Source organism: Oryzias melastigma, linkage group LG7 (genome assembly GCF_002922805.2).
Source record: "Oryzias melastigma strain HK-1 linkage group LG7, ASM292280v2, whole genome shotgun sequence".
NCBI classification, from domain to species: Eukaryota; Metazoa; Chordata; class Actinopteri; order Beloniformes; family Adrianichthyidae; genus Oryzias; species Oryzias melastigma.
Window position 1 is genome coordinate 451,001 of NC_050518.1, and position 22,135 is coordinate 473,135.

At 35.9% G+C, this 22,135-nt stretch overlaps 2 protein-coding genes across 3 annotated transcripts in view; one reads left to right on the forward strand and one right to left on the reverse strand.

The window, feature by feature from the left end:
• Window positions 1-30, forward strand: part of LOC112159508 (kelch-like protein 7) — a gene marked incomplete in the record, with an annotated part of 8,610 nt that extends 8,580 nt beyond the window's left edge. For both annotated transcript variants that reach the window (XM_024293616.2, XM_024293615.2), the window contains 1 exon segment: window positions 1-30.
• A 1,609-nt stretch (window positions 31-1,639) lies between these two features.
• Window positions 1,640-6,939, reverse strand: pofut1 (protein O-fucosyltransferase 1). Its single transcript, XM_024293617.2, has 7 exons — window positions 6,767-6,939; window positions 5,162-5,283; window positions 4,780-4,962; window positions 4,537-4,649; window positions 4,274-4,466; window positions 2,126-2,368; window positions 1,640-2,046 (listed from the first exon to the last, which is right to left on the reverse strand). Exons 1-7 carry the CDS (start codon window positions 6,903-6,905, stop codon window positions 1,852-1,854), a joined length of 1,188 nt encoding a protein of 395 aa, XP_024149385.1. The 5' UTR covers window positions 6,906-6,939; the 3' UTR covers window positions 1,640-1,851.
• Window positions 6,940-22,135: the final 15,196 nt, after the last annotated feature.

The window sequence follows — 22,135 nt, forward strand, 5'->3', positions numbered from 1 at the left end:
TAATCCAGTAAGAGGACGTGAATTTATTCAGGTTAATCTGAGTATTTTGGGCTGCACACAGATTAAACTGCAGCACAGGAATTAAAAAAAATCATTGCTTTGACAAATTAAAGGGCCCATTTCTGAACAGTATAGTACTCTTGAAAGCTCAAAAAGTTTTTCTTCTTTCATGGTATGGCAACTTTTAAGCTCCTGGCAGTGTTGTGTGGCCTCCAGGCGCTACATGTTGCCCCATTTTGACCTTCCTGTACTGTCTGAGCAGCTGTTGCACACCCACCCCTCACTTACTTTTTACTCAATTCAGTAAAAAAAATAAAAAGTTCAAAATGATGTCCTCTGTTACCATTTTATTTTTCGGTCATCTGGATGTGACGAACGCATCTACGTAATTTTAGAGCAGCTGGAGGAGGTGGCCGGGAGAGATAAGTCTGGGCATCTTTGCTAATACTGCTGCCCAACAACCCAGTCTGGAATGAGTGGATGAAGATGGATGGGTGGAAAAACTATAAACAAAAGATAAAAATTAAAAAGCTAAAACAAAATTTAAATTACAAAACAGAACACTTAAGAGTTGAGGGCTGTGAGTAGTACACAACTGCCTGTTGCTTCTTATCTTGAGCAAATCCAGAAAGTAGCAGGTGTGGGTCTACTTCCTTGTGGTCCCTCATTCTGGACAACTTCATGAAGTTTTTCCAAAACGGAGTTGCTCTTCTCTGAAGTTGTCCAGGATGTGAAACCACAGGGAAGTTTGGGATTACTTGATTGAACTCCAGGAAAGAGTAACTCCATAAAGAGCCCTTCTCTGTTGACGCTTCCCAGACTGAGAACTTACAGACTACATTCTTTTTATTTTGTTTTTCTTTTAAAACTGGTTCTTTGTGTAGAAAGTTCTTGTGTAACTGCTCTCTTTGGTTTCAAAAAGTGTAAACAAAAAGTTATTTAAAACATAAAAACAATTTTTAGACATTTGAGAAACAACCAGTCAATGATCTTGGTATTTTAAACATTAGTTCAGGGGATGTTGCCTGAACAAAGTCAATGGAACATTCTAAATCAAATGTCAGCTCTAAATTTATAGTCCTTTCCACCTAGACCCTAACCCATGAACCTCCACCTAGACATGGGGAAAGGGACGATTTCTGGTTCCAACATGGCAGTGTCAATATCGTAAAAAAATGTTTGGAGCTACAAGCTGTTTTCTATGAGTGATGTCATGCTCACTTAGTCCAGTTCTCATTTACAGTCAACTGTCGAGACCAAGTGAGAAATGGAAAAAAATATCTTTTATATCTGAAAGTGTTTGGCTTTCAGAATTTGTGCAGCACGTTTTGGGAGATTTAAGTTTAGAATTTTTTTCTTATTTTTTTGTTATAAAAATATTCAGTTTTAGGTTAAAAATGTATTATGCACTTTGTAGATATGTATTAAAGTTATGTTTTGCTTTTATGTGAAATTTGGTTTAATTTTAGTTTCTATAATTTTCTTTTCCACAAAAATGTTTTTTAAAATAATTATTTGAAAAAAGACGTCTAATTTTATTTTTCTAATTTTAATTTGGATTTAAGGTAATTTCTATTCTCCGAATCTTTTCAAGCTAATCAGGCTGAGAAACCCCAAAATATGACAAGTGATCAAACCATTAAATTATTTCTGTCTTTATCAAATGAATCCTATGAGCTCCACAAATGTTCCTGTGAGCTTCAGAGTCAATGTAGTGCATGAAAGCTGCAGCCACACATGTGAGCAGCTGAAAGCTCGTCGTCATGAGCAGCTTCTTCCTCGTGCTTCCTCTTTCTCCTGACCTCCTCACAGTCAGCCAGCATTCCTATCTGCAGGGCGAGCACATGACGCTCACAGTTCTTCTTTGGCATTCGCTTTTCTTGGTTCGTCCATGCCGAAAAAGGAGGACGAGCGTCCGTGAACGTCCCTTTCTCTCTTCACAAAGGCGGAGAAGGAGGAGACGCAGTTTCCGATGAAGTGGTCGGCCTGGCCTAAGATGTACAGGTCCGTTTGGGCCGAATCCGGATGCAGACTCACCACTTTCACCTGCAGGAGCCGCAGAAAGTGGCGGGGTTAAGAAACGGTCAGGAAGTCTGCAGATGTGTTGAATCCCTGGTGAGCTCACCTTTCCCTTGAAGAGCTTCTCAATGTCCTTGCTGTGCGAGTCGGAATCCGTGGCGATGTAGACAGAGCGGGCAGAGGTCTTCTTCACCCACAGCTTAACGGCCCTGCGGATCTCTGTCAGGTCCGGGAGGCACATGGTCATGGTGAGGGGGAGGGCCGTCTGCCGGTTGTAGCCGACGCACTGAGGAGACGCCATGAAGTGAGGGCCGGCGTCGCCGCTCTCCAGCAGCCGGCAGGCGTTTTGCTGTCAGGGATGGAGAAGATCAGGACCCAACATCTGAACATTCTTTCATTCAAACCTCTGTCACACTTCCAGCAGATAAAACCCCAAACATTTATTTCATTTTTTAAATGTAATTTCAAATGTTTTTTTTTCTTAGAGTGTATCAAGTAATAATTGTGCCACCACATTGCAAACTCAAGTTTTGAGATAAAAATATCCTAAATTAAAAACAAAATGTTCAGTTTCAAAAATAACAGTTTCAAATAGAAATATATAATATTTTTAAAATCAATACATGATTTGCTTAATAAAAAAACATTACATTTTTACATAATGTAAAAACTTAATGTAAAAACTTCACTTTTTTCACTTTTTTTGTGTGTTTGAACCACAAATGTTTCCAGATGTGTTGTCTCTCATCTTCTTATCTGTGATTTTGCGTTTATAACTTTAAGCTTAGTGTGATATTTGTGCCACCAAACAGCCAATCACAGATAAGAGGGTTTGTGCTGATTGGTCTGAAATGGTTTGAAAGTAAACTTTTAATATTTCTATTTTCAACTTTGAAGGTTTATTTTTTATAACTGACAATTTTGTTTGCAAATTAGGACATTTTTTTTCTCACTTTTGTTTGCAATGTGGTGACACAAAAATCATTTGATATTATTGTTTAGCCCTTTTTAACCCTGGAGAACCCAAGAACAATTATATTCTGGGCAACGGTAATTTGACAATTTTTGGGCTTATTTTGGGCAGCACATATTAACAGATTCCCCTTAAAGTAAATATGAGTATACATTTTTCAAAAAGCGACAACCAAATTTGAGTCCTTGGGTCACCCCGGACTGCTATTATTTCCTATTTTTATTGGTTATAAACATGATCAATGTTTCATTGCTATGTTGTGACTATAGGAAAATAAAGATGAAATAACATTAATTTTAGTTTGTTTTTTGTTTTAGTTTTTTATATTTTTATGTTGTAATTTTATTTTTTGTCTATAATAACTGCACTTGGAGCTTTAAAAAACTTCACTTTTCTGTTGTGTTAATTTATTGCTTAAAGTCTTATTTGTCTGGGGCCTTTTGTGTGATTTTTCTTTCCTAAAATTTGCATTAATTTATATTCAAATGTGTGTCAATGCTTAATATTCAGATTTTTAGTCCAACCCTAGCTCCTTTTTTTTAAACAGATATTATTTTTATTTTAGCTTACAATAATTCCTCAATGAACCAAAACAACATTTTCAAGTAGAAGGTGTTTTTTTCCCCTGGAAAATCTAAAAAATTAAGATCAAAAAGTTTTTATGTCAGATAACAAAGATCAAACATGTAGAGAAAAAAATGTATAAAATAAAAAAACAAAGCAAAGAAAAAGTCAAAACTATGTAAGATTTTTATGTAAAAAATTCTTGTTATGTTCGTTTTAAACTCAGATTTTCAAGAACTTGTAAAAACCTTTGTGTTATTTTTGAATAAAACGATCCTACTGGAAAAAAATGCCATTTTCTCTTTCTTTTTGTTTTATTAATGAAAAAAATCAATATTTAATTTAGTTGGTGTCATTCCTATGTCAATGTTAACAAATGACATGACTATCAAACTCACTGATGAGTTCAGAAACTACTACGGATTAATTGAATTTTACTAAGATACTTTAATTGAATTATAGTAGGTTATTTTTGTGTAAATAAAACCCAAAACATAATTTCTGAATGAGGATTTTGTTTTAAAACAGGGATTTGTTTTTTCCTAAATCCAGAATCCATATTTGAAACTCAAATCTTTAAGATTTTTGCTTATTTGTTGCTTAGCTGCTGCACCGGTCATCTCTGAAGATCTTCATGAAGCAAAGAGAAACCAGAGTGACTCCTCGCCTCGGAGAGCCTGAATGAACCTTACGTTCAGTGTAGAAGGTTCGTCTCACCCAGTCTGAGCCGATTCTCAGGTGAATGCCCACATAGGGTCGGGTCAGCAGGGCGGCGATGTGCTCCTGTCCCTCCTTCACCATCCTGTCAGACCACACCACCAAGCGCTGCAGACCCACATGCTCCTCCACCACTGGGAACTGAGCCGGAGCTCCGGGCAGCGCCAGCACCGGGTGCTCAGAGGGAGGGAACCTGAGAAACTCGCATGTTAACAAACTACGAGCCAGAAAACCATAAATTAAACCCCTGATCGAGCACTCACTTCTTCATCCACTGCAGTTGGTGGTAAGAACTGAAGGAAATCCCTCCAAACAGAACAGACTTATCAAAACTCACGCCAACGTGATCCCAGAACGGTCCAAACGGGTTCCCATCCTGTGAAAGAATCAGAACCAGGAGTTCCAGCCAGTCTGATCCTCTGCCAGCAGGGGGCAGCACTTAAACCCTCAGCTCTTCATCTTTGACTCTAAAGCCAACATTTTATTCTGCTTCTTGCAGTTCTGACCTTCATCGGACACGACTTCTTGTCTGCGCTTCTCTGGGCGGCCGTCTCAAAGCAGTAGGCCCTCCTCTGACCCGGGGGCCAGTGTGTGGGGGCCAGTTTCTCCATGAAGTCCTCCAAACTGACCACACGGTGATAAGCAGACAGGGCGTCCAGCTGGAAAAACTCGCTGTAGGGAACGTGCACCTGACCACAGGACAGTCATCATTCAGCCTTCACATCAATTTGAGCTTAAATTAGGAAAATGAGTCTCAGAGTAAAAACGATCCTCAGATCAAAGTTTGACACCAACTTGAATTTCTGCAAGAATTCATGCCTATCCTTCATGTTTACGGGATTTGAACTGGATTTTTCTTCTGCTGCTGCATTCACTGACAGCACTCACGTTGGTGTACGGGGAAATGTGGTGACGGTACACAATCCAGGGGGGCACAGCCAGAGTTCGGTTCAGCATCTTTGCAAAAGCCAGAGATCCCAGGAAGTGATCGGCCTGGTTTCCAAACCGGCCTGAAAATGAAACAAAGTCCGGGTTATTTGGATGAAGAAATTCTATCACTACTCTCTAACCCCTAAAAGACTGTGTAGTTTGGAACTATCCAGTGGATTTTAACACAATTTGGTCACATCCTCCCTACTTTTCTTTTGTAAGTGGCAAATATGACGTCACCCATCTGCTGCAGTAAAAATTTAATATGAAATGAAAAATTCACAAAGATAATTTATTAATCTAATGGGTTCTGATGACAAAAACAGTGATGATTTATAACAAAATAATTAGTTACATACATTCAAAAAATGACAAATGCAATGCATTGTGGGATATATTTGCCAATCTAGTGACCATTGATGCACACTAGGAATCCAGCAATACACTTTTTTTCCACAGTGTGGTTCAAACCTCAAGTTTTGGGTCAAGTTCGATATTTGATTTGTGTATTACTAAACAATAAAACAATCTGAAAATTCTGTTTAGAATTTACTAATAGGCAGGTAACAATTAAGAAAAAACATTTGAGTTGGCCCAGTGTGATGTAATAAAAAAATCCTTCTTAAATGTTGCACACTTGAACAGTTTAATACGTAAATTTAGTGCTATGCACAACAGAAGTAACGACTCTCTTTCTTCACAGTTCACTTCAGTGGTGTAACATACGGTTCTGTTTTAAACTGAAAAACCCTTGATGCATACTAAGTTTTTGCAGACACTTATGGGATTTTGGATTTAAACACCCCGAAAAATAGCAAACATCCTATATAATACATCAGGTAGTGAGGGAATTTAGACACAACCTGAAAAACACTTCAATTTTGGCTAGCATTCCAGTTCATATATAGTAATTAATTATAATTAACAAGTTAATTAATTACCTTTATTTCATTAACTAGTAATTGACAAGTAAAAACTTCTGTAAACAGGCAATTAACTCTAGCTGTGATTTTTTTTTTTTTTGCAACTTGAAAAGTGATTTTCATCTTCAGAAAATAATCAGATTTGGCCTCATGAAGTTTTCTTTATCACATTTTTAAAAATAATCTGAATCTGATCAGTAAACTAGACTGTGTTGATTTGTTTTGGTTCTAAACTTTGCCTATAGATGTGTTTTTGACCTCAGAGATGCAGTGAACAATCCTTAAAAGGAACATTGATAACTTTAAAGTTGATATATATTTTAAATAAAATAAATAAGTCCATGTCTACAAGTTTAACTTAGTTAAGACTAAGAAAGAGATACATCATCATAATTTAAATGTATTTAGTAAATCAGATCCAGCAGCTGTTGCCTGAACAGCCGCGATGAGATTCTACAGCTTTGACAGCAACGTTTTATTTGGTTTACATTTCATCCCGGTAGAAATGTAAAGTTATTATTGATCTAACGAGACATCCGGGTCTTCTGTTTCACAGAACTCGCAACTTAAAAGCGACTAAAGTTTGGCCTTCGTCGGCTTCGCTACAACAAGAACCGAGCTTTCAGACTGAAAAAGTTACCCATGCAGGGGCAGTACAGGACGTAGCCATTCTCATCCCAGTGCAGTCCCTCCGTTAAACTTAGACAAGCCTGAAGCAGAAGAGAAGGCAGCAAACTGAGCAGAGACAGAGTCGAAACTGCTCCTTGTTTGAGCGCCATTGTGGCTCATTTTCACTTCTTCTGCTTTGAGGCTTAAGGGACTCGGACGAAACTGTCGGGTGTTTTGCTGCCACCTAGTGTTGAGGAGGCGGTACTGCGGATTCTCTTTTCCTTTCTTTTGGGTCGAAAGTGGTTCAATTAAATGTACTTTTCATATAAGTTTATTCATACAAACTTTTTTCTTTAATAAAAAGGACACATCTCAAATCACTGGAGAACAGGTTTTTTTTTTCTGGAATAGACAAAGGTATGATTTAAAGGAAACTTACATACATGAATGTATAATTTATTGTTTTATTAAAGCCAAATTATTAATTCATTTTAAATGGCATACTTGACTGATTTACAGAAAATCTCAAATTTAACTGTTTATGCATTTAATGTTAACTGTTAATGTGCTCCAACAAAATATAAATAAATAAAAATGCTCTGAATGATTCAAAAACATCAAAACAAATACAGCAATAATTCATGTGTGAGGACTAAAATAAGTTATTCATATATATGTGAAGGTTAAGGGCATATGTCCTTATGAAATACCATTTTACTTGTTATGTAAATGGTTAACCCAAATGGTTAAGGCATTGTAAACAATATCATTTTTGTTAAATATATAAAAGAAAGTGTGTTAGGGTTTTAAAACTTACTGATATTTAGAGAAAAACATTCTCTTATTTGTTTCTTTTCTTCCTTTTTTTTTATTACTGAAATAAAGTTAGTTAAAACATTTGGGAGACTAGGCCCAGTGTTTTAATATAATTGCTTAAATTGTTCAGTTTCATTGTGGTAATTATAGATAATAAAAGCTTTGAAATAAATCAATTTAATTTATTAATGAAATAGTCAATGACAAGTTTTTACTTCAGAAAAAATACATATTTATCACCACATACATAAAAAATAGTGTTGATTCAGGCAGATTTTGTCTATTGTATTTCAGAATTTTTTACCGTCTTCACAATTAATTATTTTTATGCTTCTTGTAATTTTATTTAACGCTTGAAAGTCATTTTGTTGCATTATCAGCTTCAACTTTTAAGAATTTTTGCTTTATCCCCTGAGATTTTCTTCAACTATTAGCAAATGTTTTGATGTTTTTAAGAATACTAAAAAATCTTGAGCTCATGATGACTGTACTTATATTAACTTTACTTATTCAATCAATCAGTCCTTTTATTTATAGATCACATTTTATCAACGTGTGTAAAACACAATGTTCTTTACACAAACAACATCTAAAAGCATAGGTTAAAACAATAAAAAGTCATGGAACACAATAGAATTAAAACAATAACAATTAAAAGACGAACATAGAATGGTTGAGCACACTGTTACTAATAGTCTTGAATAGATCAATCAATAGAAAGTGTCATAAATGTAAACGATAACCAATAAAAGCCGTAGAGGAGAGCCTCAGAGTCGTAGAGGTTTTTAGGAAAAACCATCTTTTAAATTTTTCTTTTACATCATATTTCCTGCTTATTTATTACTTAATCAGACTCACTCCATTGGTGTTTTTAACATGTTCATGAAGCATTTTCTGATGGAGGACACATTTAAGAAAAATAAACTTAAAACTGCATTTCTGAGTATTTTTTTGTTCAAAATGTGGTGAATCAGGAGCAGATGAAAAAATATATTGTTGGAAAAACATTTACATTGGATCCATGTTAATCTTTGTTTTCCTCGTCTGAGCTAAAATCTGACTCAAAACTGTACGCCTGGATAGCTAAAATATTGCACGCCATATTAGTTGCATCATTGGGGTTGTGAGGGATTGTAAGCTACTGGTAGAGAGTGTAAACAGATGGATCTATAATTGACCTAAAAAACAGTGATGCTGTTTTGACTAAAACCGCATCCTCAAAGTTAAAAATTCCACTTTTGAAAACAGATCAAAAGATAATCTGACTTTAAATTCAATCCTGAAGGTGACAGGCAGCCAATGCAGAGACTTTAAGACAGGAGTAAGTCATGTGATCTCACAGGATTCTGTTGACCTCCTTCCTTTCCTTTGGTTGACATTCAGGTAAACCAGGATCCTGGCTTTCAAATGGATCCACACCCGAGTTCAGGTGAGATTCATCACCTGCCAAACTAAAGCAGACTACTTCAGGAAAAGAAGCCCAGAACCTTTCAGACAGTCTGAATGAATGTGGTCTGACACCATAAAGGGTGGGGGCATTTCGGAGGGTAATTCCCCTCTTCATCTGAGACGAACTTTTTCAGAACAAATAATAATTCAGCTGAGATCAAACTGTCTCAAAAAGACAAACATCCTTCATGTTGGATCCTGGATTTTGTTTATTGATCAATTAAATAACTCAGCTGGATGATAACAACCTGGCTGGGTTGATGTCGACATGTGCGTCCAACGTGCTCCCAGTGTGTGCGTCGGCATGGCAACATGTGTGCTTCGTTTGACTGAATCAGCTGATAATTGCTTAAATATGTCACATTAAAGAGATCACGAGCAGCAAGTCGTCTGCATATAATTTGTTTCTAACTTTCCCAAATCAAAGAGGAGAATAAAACAAGCCGAAGCGGCGAGGAGGAGGAAAACATTTGTTTTCTTTATTTGAGGCGGACGTTGAGGCTTTCCTCTGCTGCTTTGAAGGACGGCGAACTCCAACAGTCACTCTCGTTTTCTCGACAGCTGGCTGCTCTTTCCCTCTTTTCCTGTGTCGCTCTGCTCCTCCCCCATCCCTTCAACACACACTGTTTTTCATTGTTAGCGATGACAGCAATGATAACAATGCAGAGTATGAGAAAGAGACGGAAAGAGGTGGGGGGCCAAAGACACTTCTTTCAGGTGAGTGAGTAGCTGGGAGGAAAAGCATGAAGATGCATTCCTGCTCTTTGTGTGTTTTCCTCTGCAGGCCGGATCAGTGCAGCTGCAAACCTACAGCTCATTCGCTGCTGTGGAGCTGCAGCAGAGGAGCAGGCCGCCGCCACCGCCGCCGCTGCTGCGCCTCTGGCCTTTCGCAGGGGGAAAATAAGCCAGTCAACCTCAAAACCATCCGCCTCCTGTTGACCTTTCTGTGTCGTTCCTGACAACCGGCTTTCAGCTGTGACTCGCACGGTGTCGATTCACTGTTTCAGCTGGAGGAAACCTGATGCATCTGCTGCTGATTCACAGAAAATCGGCTTTTTCCTCATCACTTTCTACGCTAAAAGCAGAGATTAGCAAAGAGAGTCGTTTTTTCCTTTTCTCTGTTGAAACAAATGAGAAAATCCTTCAAAATATGAATCGAACTTTTAAATTGATTAAATCATTATTTTAGTTTTCCTAAGTTTCAGCAACAATCCTCTGATGTTGCAGATAAATAGAATAAACACTTGGATATCATTTAATTTAAAAAAAAAAAAACATTTTAAGATTTTCATGTTAAACAGAACAAAGTCTAATAAAAACGTTTTTAGTTTTTCCATCACTAGACTGGAGCTACATCCCCCCAAAAATAAAATAATATATTGTGTTTTTTCTATATCTGTGAGTCATTAAGTCCTAAACATCCGGCAGAAAACACAACAGAAGGCTAATAATGGAAAAAAATCTTTATATCCAAAAAGTTAATAAAGTTTTAATTAACCGTCAAAAATGATTCCTTTAAAGGTGATTTAGGAAGAAAAAAATTATTTGCAAAAATGGTTTCATTAACAAGATTCAAAGAATTCCTAAAAAAAAAAAACTTTTTTTTATAAAGTATATTAAAAACTAAATTTAATTTAAAATTAAATGTAAATTTCTTGGAGAAATGTGTTTTACTTTCTCTTAAAGATTTAAAATCATCAAAAAAATCAATTTTTAACAAATCATGAAATCAAACAATAAATAAATGAAATTTGACAGCCTCTTTGTTAAGAAATGTTTTTAATTATGTTTATGATTAAAGTGATTAATGACAAATGATAAAAATTAAAAAAGAAAAAACATTACAAACAAAATCCAAAAGTTTTTTTGTCTAGTAAAATTTTAAATCAAGTTTTTAACAATAAATGTAAAAATCCACAGCTAGCTAATTTTTAAAAGATTAATGTTAGAATATAAACGATAAAATCACTTTTATTTCTAAAAGTCTGTTTTTATACGAAGATTTTTATCTACAATAAAATCAATTACACAAGAAGACAAACTGTCAATTTAGTAATTATTTTAATTAGTTGATGCTTTTCTTTAAACTAGTATTTGTGTTTTACAGTGCATAAAATAATTAAATGAAAAACATATTTAGGCCTTTATTTATGCATCTATTATTTTGTTAAAATGTAGATCATTTTGTCTGTTCAGATCTTTGCTGCAAATCAGACTAAGAAAAAAATAAAGTTCATTAAACCACTTTGATTCATTTAATCCATGAATCCATAATATCATCCGATGTTTTTCAGCCACAGCGATGAACTAAAATTACTCAGTTTCACCTAATTGGTTTAAAATATATTTACCATAACCAGGATGTCACCTGCATGTATCCAAACACCCAAGTTTCACTTTAAATAGATAGGAAAATAAGAAAATCACAAACTAAAGCTTCAAATGTAGAAGCCTTAGTGGTAGGGGGATCATTTGGATTCAGTCTAACTCTACTAAACTACAAATTAGAAATAACCACAAGATAACATCAGGACAAAATGATCTGGGGGCCCGGATATATTTACCCAATGGGCCGGATCTGGCCCCCGGTTCTTGACTTTGACACACGTGCTCTAAAAGGACAGGCTCCCAATCACATTTCTAATCTATTGACTCCTTACACCCCTCATCAGTCTCGCAGTCCTTGAACCAAAACCTCCTCAAAGTTCTGAGAACCGAGTTTCAAACTGGTGGAGACCCGTCCTTTCAAGCTGTAGCCCCCAAACTCTGGAGCGCCGTTGACCCTCCGAGTGGCTCAATCTGTTGGTTGTTTTAAAAAGCTTTTTAAGAATTTTTATTGGGCTTTTAGCTTTTCCTTCTGACTGGCTTTTACCATATTTTTTAATTATTTGTATTTAATGTGTGTTTCCTTTTTATTTTGCCTTGTAAATCACTTCGTGGTGGCCTATTTAACGTGTAAAAAGTGTGTTATAAATATATTTCTTCTTCTTCCAGTGTCTTAGAGGAGAATGTCTGATGAGCCACTGCTGCTCTGCAGAAACTATGTCATAGAAAACAACACAGGTTTTTAGATTTTGGCCAAAAACAGCATAATCATGATTAAAAGACCAGTGGGAACGCTTTGAAAATAGATCAATAGACGATCGGAGTAGTGATGATCGGATTTCTTACTTCAAAGTAACAAATACATGAACAATTACCAGATCTTTTTTTTTATTCATTTCATTTTTATTCATTAAAAGGAAAAACATGCAATACAACCCTGAGTAAACATGATGGAAACAAAAGTATAAAAAATGAAAGGGACAGAAAGAATAAAACTTATTTTGTCTGCCGCTTTCACTAAATCAATAAATCAAACAGTAGGCAAATAAAACATGAAACATTCTGCCGATTTAGGATACAGAAGCAGAAGATTAGGAAAGAAGAACAAAAACGTACAATTATAAACATAAACCAGAGTAAAATGAATTCAATACATCAGGAATGAGTAGTTTTTATTTGTACTACATAGATTTATAGTAATTAACTACTAATTTTAATGTCATTTTTAAAGCTAGATATTGCTGTGGCGTTTTTAATTTCTGTGCTCAATATATTCCATTTATTGACTCCATATACTGATACACATTTCTCCTTTAGAAGTATTCTGTGTTTTGGTTTAATAAATATTTCATGCCCTTTTAGATTAAATTTGCTTTTCTTTTCATGTATCTTTTCATTAAATTAGGAGGAAGGCTTTTCTTATTTAGACTACATAAATTTTAAAATATTAAAGTTAACAAGATCATAAAATTTTAATGTTTTTAATTTTATAAATAATAGATTAGATGGGTCCCTATGATTACTCTTTGTAGTAATTCTTAATGCTTTTTTTGTAATATGTAAATTGGATTAATATGTGGTTTATAAGTTGTACTCCAAATTTCTATACAGTAGTTCAGGTATGGAATAATCAAGGAATTGTATAATAGATGTAGTGAACTATTATATAAGAACCATTTACTTTGTGTAGTACTGCAATTGCTGTTGCTGTTTTGGTTTTGACCGTATTAATTTGTGATTTCCAAGTTAGCTTTTAATCTATAATAACTCCCAAAAAAGTAACTTATTTTGCTCTTTTGATATTAATATTATCCATGTTTAATTGAACCTTATTGTTTGTATTTCTGTTACTAAATATCGTAAAACACGATTTGTCACCATTTAAAGATATTTTATTTCCGTCAAACCACAATTTATTCTTTATTTGTTCAATATTGTCTCCTGTACAATAAAAGGTTGTGTCATCTGCAAATAAAATGAAATTTAATATTTTGGAGCTTAAATCATTTTCTCTGAGTTTTTGAATTCTTATGCAAAAACAGATTTTTTTTGACAGGTTTCCCACTGCAGAGCACTGTGTGTAAACAGAAACAGACCCAAAAATCAAAGACGTCATCATCACCTAAACTGAAGGAAAAGTAAAAGTCATGCAGACCTTCATATCTCTGAGACGTGCGAGTCTAGTTACTGATAAGCTTCACCTGGTTTAACAGATAAATACAGCAGAACATCATCAGCGTAACATGAAACATGAGGATGAAATAGAGAAACTAAACCTCTATTTTGGTGAGATTTTTATTTGTGTTGAATGAAAAAGGGGAAAATCCTTGAATGTATGATTAATAGAGTTTCAGGAAATAATTCACTTTTTTTAACCCTTTAAGACCTGAGGCATTGGTGACGCTCAAACACAAAATCTTTAACATACAGTAACTTTCAGTAGATTTTGAAGGACAAAAGTGGCGTCAAAATCTACTGGAATCATGTTGATCGTGTTAGCAAATTGAAAAATTACATTAAATCAAAGAACATAAACACTGGAGCTCTGGTATTTAAGAGTTAATGAAGCTGTAAAGAAATAAAGCTATATTTAAAAAAGCTGATCTTCATTTTCCTCTGAGCTGTCTGCATGACGTGACGGCTAAGCTCCACCCCTTTGCTTATCAACCTGCTGCAGGCTGCTAGTGCCGGCTGCTGCCTTACCCCACCTCATTGCTGACCCCCTGCCTCCTACCGCCTTTTATTACCCAGAATTTATCACACGCCGTCTGCTCTCAGATTACATCACCCCTACAGGAAGTCACCTTCAAACTTGCAACACAGAGTTTCAGTCTCAGGGATTTCTGGGGTGTTTTGTCCACCAAACCTCAAAAGTGGGGAGATCTTTTCCACAGAATTACCTTCACGTACCAAAAAACTGTTGATGCCCTCGTCTGCATCCGACCGCTTTCACCCTCTGAGCTGTTTATTACCCGTTTCTGCTCGTGTAAACACACCATCTGTTTTAAAGCAAGCTCATGAAAACGCTGTCATTTCCTACCGCAGCAGATCTCACCAAGTCGGTCTCCAGAAAATCTGCTCCAGATGTGGGCAAATTGTCACCGGTTTTAATTGACAGAGTCCTCAATGATGCTGATGTTCTTGGATTGTTTGGATGACAAAAAAAAAAAAAAAATGGCTTCCAGAAGTCATGAGAAGAACAAAGCACATCCTCTGTGGTGTTTACATACAACATCTGCTCCTTAAAAGATTAAAATAACTCAATGTTGGTTTTAAAAGAAAAGCAGAAGAAATATAGAGAATCTTAAAAAAAATCTCTATGTCTCTTTCATGTCTGGTTCATTTGCTGTTTTTAATCGACATTAACTGTAACTTAGGGAGAAGAAACTGTCTTGACGTGTACTTCTTGAAAAAAAGGTTGTTGTTCTTCCTTTTATATAATGTATTTTCTTGCACTTTCTTAAACAGTGAAAAAGTACAAAGTAAAACCATAAACATATATACATCAAAGGCAAAAAAATGTACTAAACATGACAAATAGATGACCTAAGATACAATGAGATTCCTAAGTTCTAAATTCAACAAAAATCCAATAAAAAGACACAACAGCTCCCAAAATGCATTTCACCTATGGGGGCCAAAACAACTGCATGACCAGAGAATGACAGGCTCATGCATGAATGAAATAGGATTTCAGCCAAATGACTACAACAATGACAATTAAAAACAAATACAAATAAAAAGCAGAATGTGTCAGAACAAAAAACACAGATTTGCAAGGATGACCACCCAACAACAAATTCATTTTGTTGAGGTAAATGTCCCAGACCAAGTCCAAAAGCCCTGAGGTAATTGTCAGTACACAAGATGAAGGTTAGTTTGTACTTGATGTTCCTGATTGAACAGGAGCAGTGCTGGTGATCTTCAGGTGAGAACATGGAACAAATATCTACTGAAACCGGACATCCTTTTCCTCTGAGAAATTTCTTGAAGGTAAAAAAATAGTATGGGTTTTATGTAGCAGTTATTTAATGAAACTTTTCATTTTTGTGAAATACTCATTTTAATTGCAGAGCAGGAATCTGAATAAACGATTGAAAGGCGTCGGTAGAAGAGAAATTTCTTTAAAGTCACCATCTGATTAAATCATGTTTTTTAGTTTTAAACATGTATTTGTGGCATTTTTCTTATAAAAGAGAACAAATGTGATAAGAAATCATTTAGTTTTTGCATTTCCGAGTCAGAGACAGACTCTGTTTGAATGAATGATCTTCTTTCCATCAACAGCTCTGCTGCACATGCACTAAACCCTCATCTGTTCCTAGTGTCTAGTTCAGGTTCTGGAGAAGAGAAGATGGTATCTTCACATTGACTGCAGTCAAATGAGCCGCCGTTCACATTTCTGTGGTCAAATCAGCATCACTGGATTTTTGGTGTGAGTTTCATCCAATACTTACGGTAGCAGGACTGAGAACGCTGGAAAATCTCCACCAGACTCCACGGAGCTTCTTGATGTGACCACGGAAATGTGAACGGCGGCTCATTTGACCGCAGTTGGAAAGGATTGTAAATCAATGAAAGAGCATTTGGATGTTAGCTTTGATTATTTTATCAAGAACTCTGAGAAACCAATGATTGAATGTATTGATCACAGTCAATAAACATTGGAGAATTAGCTAAAAGAGTCTTTGGTGAACTGGAAGGAGAAAGAATCAGGATTTTGGAGGAAGTTCTGTCCATGAAGATCTTCACTTCCTCGTCCAGCTGACATCCGGATCAGAACCATACGGCTGGACATTATCCAGATTGCTTGATGTTTTTATGAAATAGCAGTGAAGATTTACACTATCAAGACACAGAGCTACCATAATCAGATGGGAGAGATCAGGGGTGGAGCTGCTCAGTTCAGCTCCAAAAGCCACGCCCCCTCAGAGGAGATTTTGGACACAGAGGCTTCGGATCAACACAAAAAACGACTTTTTAAGACATTTAGGTTGTTGGATTTTTGTTAAAAACTTAATCATCATAATAAAAGACTACTGGGAACTTTTTTTCACTTAAAACATTGTCTTTGGGGACTTTAAGAGAGATTGGGAGATTTTGAAAAACAGACAGACAGATTTAAATGTCCTCCTGACTGCCAAAAGTGCACATTTCTCTTCTGTATTTCTAAACCTGAATATCTCCCAAACACTGCATCTTTTGGGATCTATGGAGTACATTTGGGACTTTTCGTTTATGCCAAATGTGAAGGGGCGGGGCCCTTTGGTGGATTTAGAAAAAGTTTGTTGTTTTGTAGTACTGATATACTTTAGATAAACAAATGCATGTGTAGTTAAATTCTTTCAAATGTTTTTTTTTTATCACTGAGTGAAGATTGTGAATGATTCAATTCATAAATTCTGTTGCAAAACTGTGAAAATCTCTTGTTTTGTTTTTGTTCTCAGGCTGACGGTCTACTTAATCTTATTTAAAGTTGCATCCAAAAACTTTCATGGTTGGATCTGAGCCCCCCGATAGCCGGTGAGCAAAGTAAAACCTTTTTTATGAATCAAGCACCCCAGTTCCTGAACTCTGTTGTTTAAAGATGACTAAAATCAAATAAGTTTTTGTTGCTTTTTAACAAAAAGGCAGATGTTTCTACTCAGGTTCTTCCCTTCGGTGGGTCTCTCCTCCATCCTCTCATCAGATCTTCTGGCTTCCTCGTTCCTGGCTGTGCATCTAATCAGGCCTGATTGTTGGTGGTGGACGCATGCATGCAGAGGAGTGGCTGCGGTGGCCGAGCTTCCACATGCATGTGAGCGCCGTTTCCCGAGCGGATGAGACAAACACACGGAGAGGAACCGGCCCGGGTCGTGAGATGGTTAAAAATCACTCAGCGGCTTGAAATAGCAGACCACCGGGCAACGACTGCAATCAACCCGACTGCGGCTGCAGCAACCGCGCAGTCGCCCAAATAAACAAACAAGGGAGTCATGAAAGAAGCTCCGTCTTTGAGACGCTTCTCTGCCAGCAGCTTTAAACCATCTGCTCCCCTCACAGCCGAGGAGGAGAAAGTCGTCTTCATCCGTTAAAGAAAACAGAAGTAAAATTAGCAGCTGAAGGAGGACTGCAGAAAAGAAAAGCAGATTGAAGGAGAGCGTTCACATGGATCAAGCTTCTACTTTTTGGAGCAAAGTCACCGAAGAGATGCAGAACAACAAATCAGATTGTTTTAATCTGATATGAGGAAATTTCAGGAGGTGTTTGGCTTTCTGTGGATGCTGTTGCCATGGTTACAAGAGATATTGGAGTCAGACAAAAATGACCTTCAAGAACGTTGATGTCTCGAATTTCTGTGAAAAAAACAAAAATCTGGAGGGGGCAAAAAAACTTTAAGGGTGTATGAGGGGGTTTATGTAAGTCTGGATCATGCAGACTCCACTTTAGATTTTTTATTTAAATGTATTAGTTGTTACCATTAAAGACCCACGGTGATGAAAATAGTGTTTTGAACATGTTCTGATGCTAGAGCACATACATGAAGAAAACGAAGTTCAAAAATGGCATTTCTGAGTTTTCCTTATTCTAATTATTGTGATTAATTAGATAATAGCTATTTGTTAGCTTTATAGCTTTTCCTTTAACAGTTTTACACAATTGAGCCAAATAAAACTAATTAAAATGAATTATTTTGCTTACATTGGTTATCATTTTCAATTCCAGTGATTAAGCATTTTTAGATTTTATTTTAAAAAAAAGGAACAATTTCTATTTAGCTTTTGCTAGCGTCAGTTGGCATTATTAACCCTTAAACACCTGAGGCGTCATCGGTGACGCTTAAACACAAAATCTTTAACATAATGTAACTTTTCAAGCGTTAACACGATCAGTCATTCCAGTAGATTGTGAAGGAGAAAAGTTGTTCGACGAGCCGCTTTTCTCCTTCACAATCTACTGGAATGATCGTGTTAACGCTTGAAAAGTTACAGTAAATCAAAGAACATAAACCATCTCCAGTGTTGGGGGGGGGGGTAAAGACCCCAAATCCTGTTTTTAGTATTGTCAATAGGATTGATCCAAAATATTGATAGAAATCTGCAAGAAGGACCCAACTGAGTCTCAGCATCAGCAGAAGAAAAGCAATTTTTCACCTTATTTCAACTCTATTTAGAAGCTGTGTTGTTTTTCAAAGGTTACTTTTCACCTGTTTTTATTGTTCTATTAAAGGCTAAAAAGTTACCAATTATTTATATTTGTACATTTTCATTCATTTTTGTATCATAATTACTTGTTTTTTTGGTTTGTTGACTGTTAAGCATTCACTTCATCACTTTTTATTTAAGTTCAAGAAGTTTTATTTTAGCTTTCAATTTAATTGAAATATTGTCTTAATGATTGTTTTATGCTTGAAAAGTAATTTAAAAAGGAAAATTTACCCCCCAAAAAAAAACAAAAAAAAAACATTCACAGCCATTAAAACAATATAGATTTTGAGCTTCATGTCACATCCACCATTTGTGATAAATATCGATATTGGCGACATTGATCGGCATTAGATCTAGGACTGGGAATCACTGGGTACCTCACGATACGATACGCCCCACATGGCTCACGATATCAATGATATCGTGATAATTGGTAAAAATCGTTTAAAATAACTATAGAAGAACACATATTTTTTGGGAAACAATCATAATAAACAACTTTTTATTTTGTGCAACAAATAATGACACTTTTGTACAAATTAGTAATACTATGCCTTTGACAAATATTGAAACCATTTGAATTTGAATTACCTGTAAAATTCAGCTTTAACAATAGTAACCATGAACATCAGAGCCACTGCTTAGTGCAAAATTGTTGTAAACAACAGAACAAAAATGAAATACTTCAAGTATCTGTCAGACACATTGGTGCTCACGACAGCTTGTCTTGTAACGCACAGCCCCTATCTACCTCCAAAGGATGGCGAGTTTAATGTTTTATAGCCTCTTCAACCGAATATAAAAGTCCATATTTGTTGAGAACCCATTGAGAATCAGTCGCAGGACTAAATTTCATGATATATAGCAATATTGATATTTTGGCACACCCCTTATTGGATCGGTACTCAAATGTTTAGTATCACCCAGCCCTAGTTTTTAACCAGTTCTTGTGGCTTTTTCTCATGATGGAGGACATAAAAAAAATAAGCTCAAAATGTCCTTTCTGAGTTCTTCTTTATTCTAATTCTCCTTTATTCTAAATATTAATTATTGATAATACCGCTATTATCTGCTTTATTTATTGTCTTAAAATCACCTTTTTCTGCTCGTGGTTCATGAATCTTAGCTCATAGGAGTCGTCTTTCTTCTTCTGATTGTTCTTATTGAACAGAACAGACTTATAAGACAGAAGTTTGTCAGACACAAACTGAACCCATCAGCTCCTCAAGAGGCTTCAACAGGAAAGTCGCCTCTACACAAATAGATCCATGTACGTCTTTGGTGTCCTTGTCTGAGCTGGAATCTGGATCAAACCCAACAGCTGGATAGCTCCAATAATTCTCGACATTTTCTTTGATCCAGGAATGTTAGGTTGGTGCCGTACAGTTGCAGGAGAGCGGGTGAACAGAGAGCTCTCAGCAACAGGGAGGGGAAAGGGGGCTGGGGTTGCTCCCCACCAACAATTTAGAGTCTAATTTCTAATGAACTCCTATGTCTTAGAAAACAACACAAGTCATTTGATTTTGGCAAAAACAGCATCATCATGATTAAAAGACCACTGGGAACGCTTTTGAAAATAGATCAAAATATGATCAGAATGGGACTTTTGAAAGTTTTATGTCATGTTTGCTTGTTTTTAACTTTTTCCCAACAGCTCCTGATCCAGAGCTTCTCAATGATCGTTCACACTGGAGAGTCTAAACTTCCTGTGGAAGAGCCGCTCTTATTTCCACTCCAAAGGTTGTTTTACCGCCACAGAATAAAAATGCTCCTAAGCCAGAGGAGCTATGAACTGAGGGAGAACGACCTCATTAAACAATCCAACATTATTACACCACCACCCCCGTGCTTGACTGCTGCTCTGAAGCTCTTTTCTGATTTCTGTTTTCAAAACAATAATTTGTCTAAAAAACTTTATTTATTTTTTTTATTTTCTTAGGGAAAAAGGGAGTTTGAGCTTAAAGTCAGATGGTTTTTTTTCAGAGCAGAAAAATCTGATGATTTTGTTCTGTTTTTTTTAAACCGGCCGTATGTTCTTTGAGGAATGTGATTGCTCAGCAGCTTTAGCGTAGCCTAAAAATCAGGAGGAAATCAGAACTTTCCCTTACTTTTTCTGGTTTACAGTGACTCTCAAACCTGTAAATCTCTCTTGGCTGTGACAAGTACTACACAATAAAAGCTGGTTCTCCTTTGGACAAACAAACAAAAAATGATTTTAACTGTTCTTGACAGAACAAAGAATTAACTAGAATAGGATTTTTCAATGGGAAGAATCTTTCATTTGAGACTTTTTGAGTATATTTTTATCTTGCAGTGACCTGATCACCTCTTTCTTAAATTATTGTACTTATTTTAAGTAATTTTAAGAACAGAAAAATATAGTTTTCTGTTTTTATTACAGGAAGATAAAAAAGTTTGTAGATTTTTAAACATCTCTATGAAGAAGTTAAAAAAGGGTCAAAACTTTGTGTTTCAACAGAACTATTTTATCAATAACAATAATTTTAATTAAAAAAATGCATTTAATTTTGTTTTTATAAAACTAAAAACTATTTTAATTTATACTGTTATTTACAAAATGAACTAAAATGGTGAACACAATGTCATTTTAAATTTAAATACGATAAACACAGAATTTTATTTTATTCCTGCCCTTAAAGAAATAGTTTTTCTGCTTTTAATGGATAATAAAAGCAGAATTCATCAATAAAATAATGTCACACATATTGATGATTTGACTGTAAAATAATTAAAACATTCAAAAAGAAATAAACCGTTTTCTTATAATTATTTTCTTGCTTTTGGAGAAATAAAATGTAAAAAAATACATTTTTTAAAGGTATTTAATCAAACATTTCTATCAGTACCGAGAATTTGTGGATCAACTTTAGTTTTGATGAGGAAAAAAATCTGCCAAACGAGCAGCTGACCAGAACAAAATCGAAATATAATCAAGGAAAAGTCGTTTTCTGGTGATTTTTTTTTCGTTTTCCGGCGCTGCTAAAAGCGCCGCAGAAGATTTTCGTTTTCGCTCTGTGATGTTTACTTTTTTCTCTCGGAAAAACTCAACCGGAAGTCGGTTTCCAGAGGCGACTTTTCCGCGCGTGGACAGGTAGGATCACGCTGACAAGCACGCGCAGAGACGTCGTAAACAACAACTGGCATTTTTCTGGCTCGCCTGCTGACGCGTTCGCGGGCCGTGGGATATGTGGCACTCCGCCGAGAAATCAACGCAAACTTTTTGTTTTTGGAAAAAACAAAAAGTTTGCCAACTGAAAAATAATCACCACTTACAGAGTGGGTCAAAAATCTACTGAATAAAAAAAAAGTTTTTTAAATAAACATTTTTATTAGAAAATGTTCTAAAATATTGTTTAATTGATTTATTTCTACAAAAATTGCCGCAGTGAAATAGTAATTTGCACGGGTTTGTTTAACGTTTGAGCAGTACTTGAACACAATCTCTGCACATGCAGCCCCTGCAGACTCAGTGGTGGTCTGCTGGCAGGGTCCTGGGGGGGCTGAGGTGGAGGGAGGTGATGAGGAAACGAGCTGATGCGCCCTGGAAGTAATACCCCCCCACCCCCACCACTTTACCCCCATCCGAAAAAAAGTAAACAGAA

Excerpts from the sequence above, each read along its gene's own strand:
- pofut1 (XM_024293617.2), bottom strand. The coding sequence starts at position 6,905 with ATGGCGCTCAAACAAGGAGCAGTTTCGACTCTGTCTCTGCTCAGTTTG. Across the intron at positions 4,963-5,161 it reads ACATTTCCCCGTACACCAAC|GTGCACGTTCCCTACAGCGA; the intron begins GTGAGTGCTGTC and ends TCCTGTGGTCAG. Across the intron at positions 2,369-4,273 it reads TGAGAATCGGCTCAGACTGG|CAAAACGCCTGCCGGCTGCT; the intron begins GTGAGACGAACC and ends CATCCCTGACAG.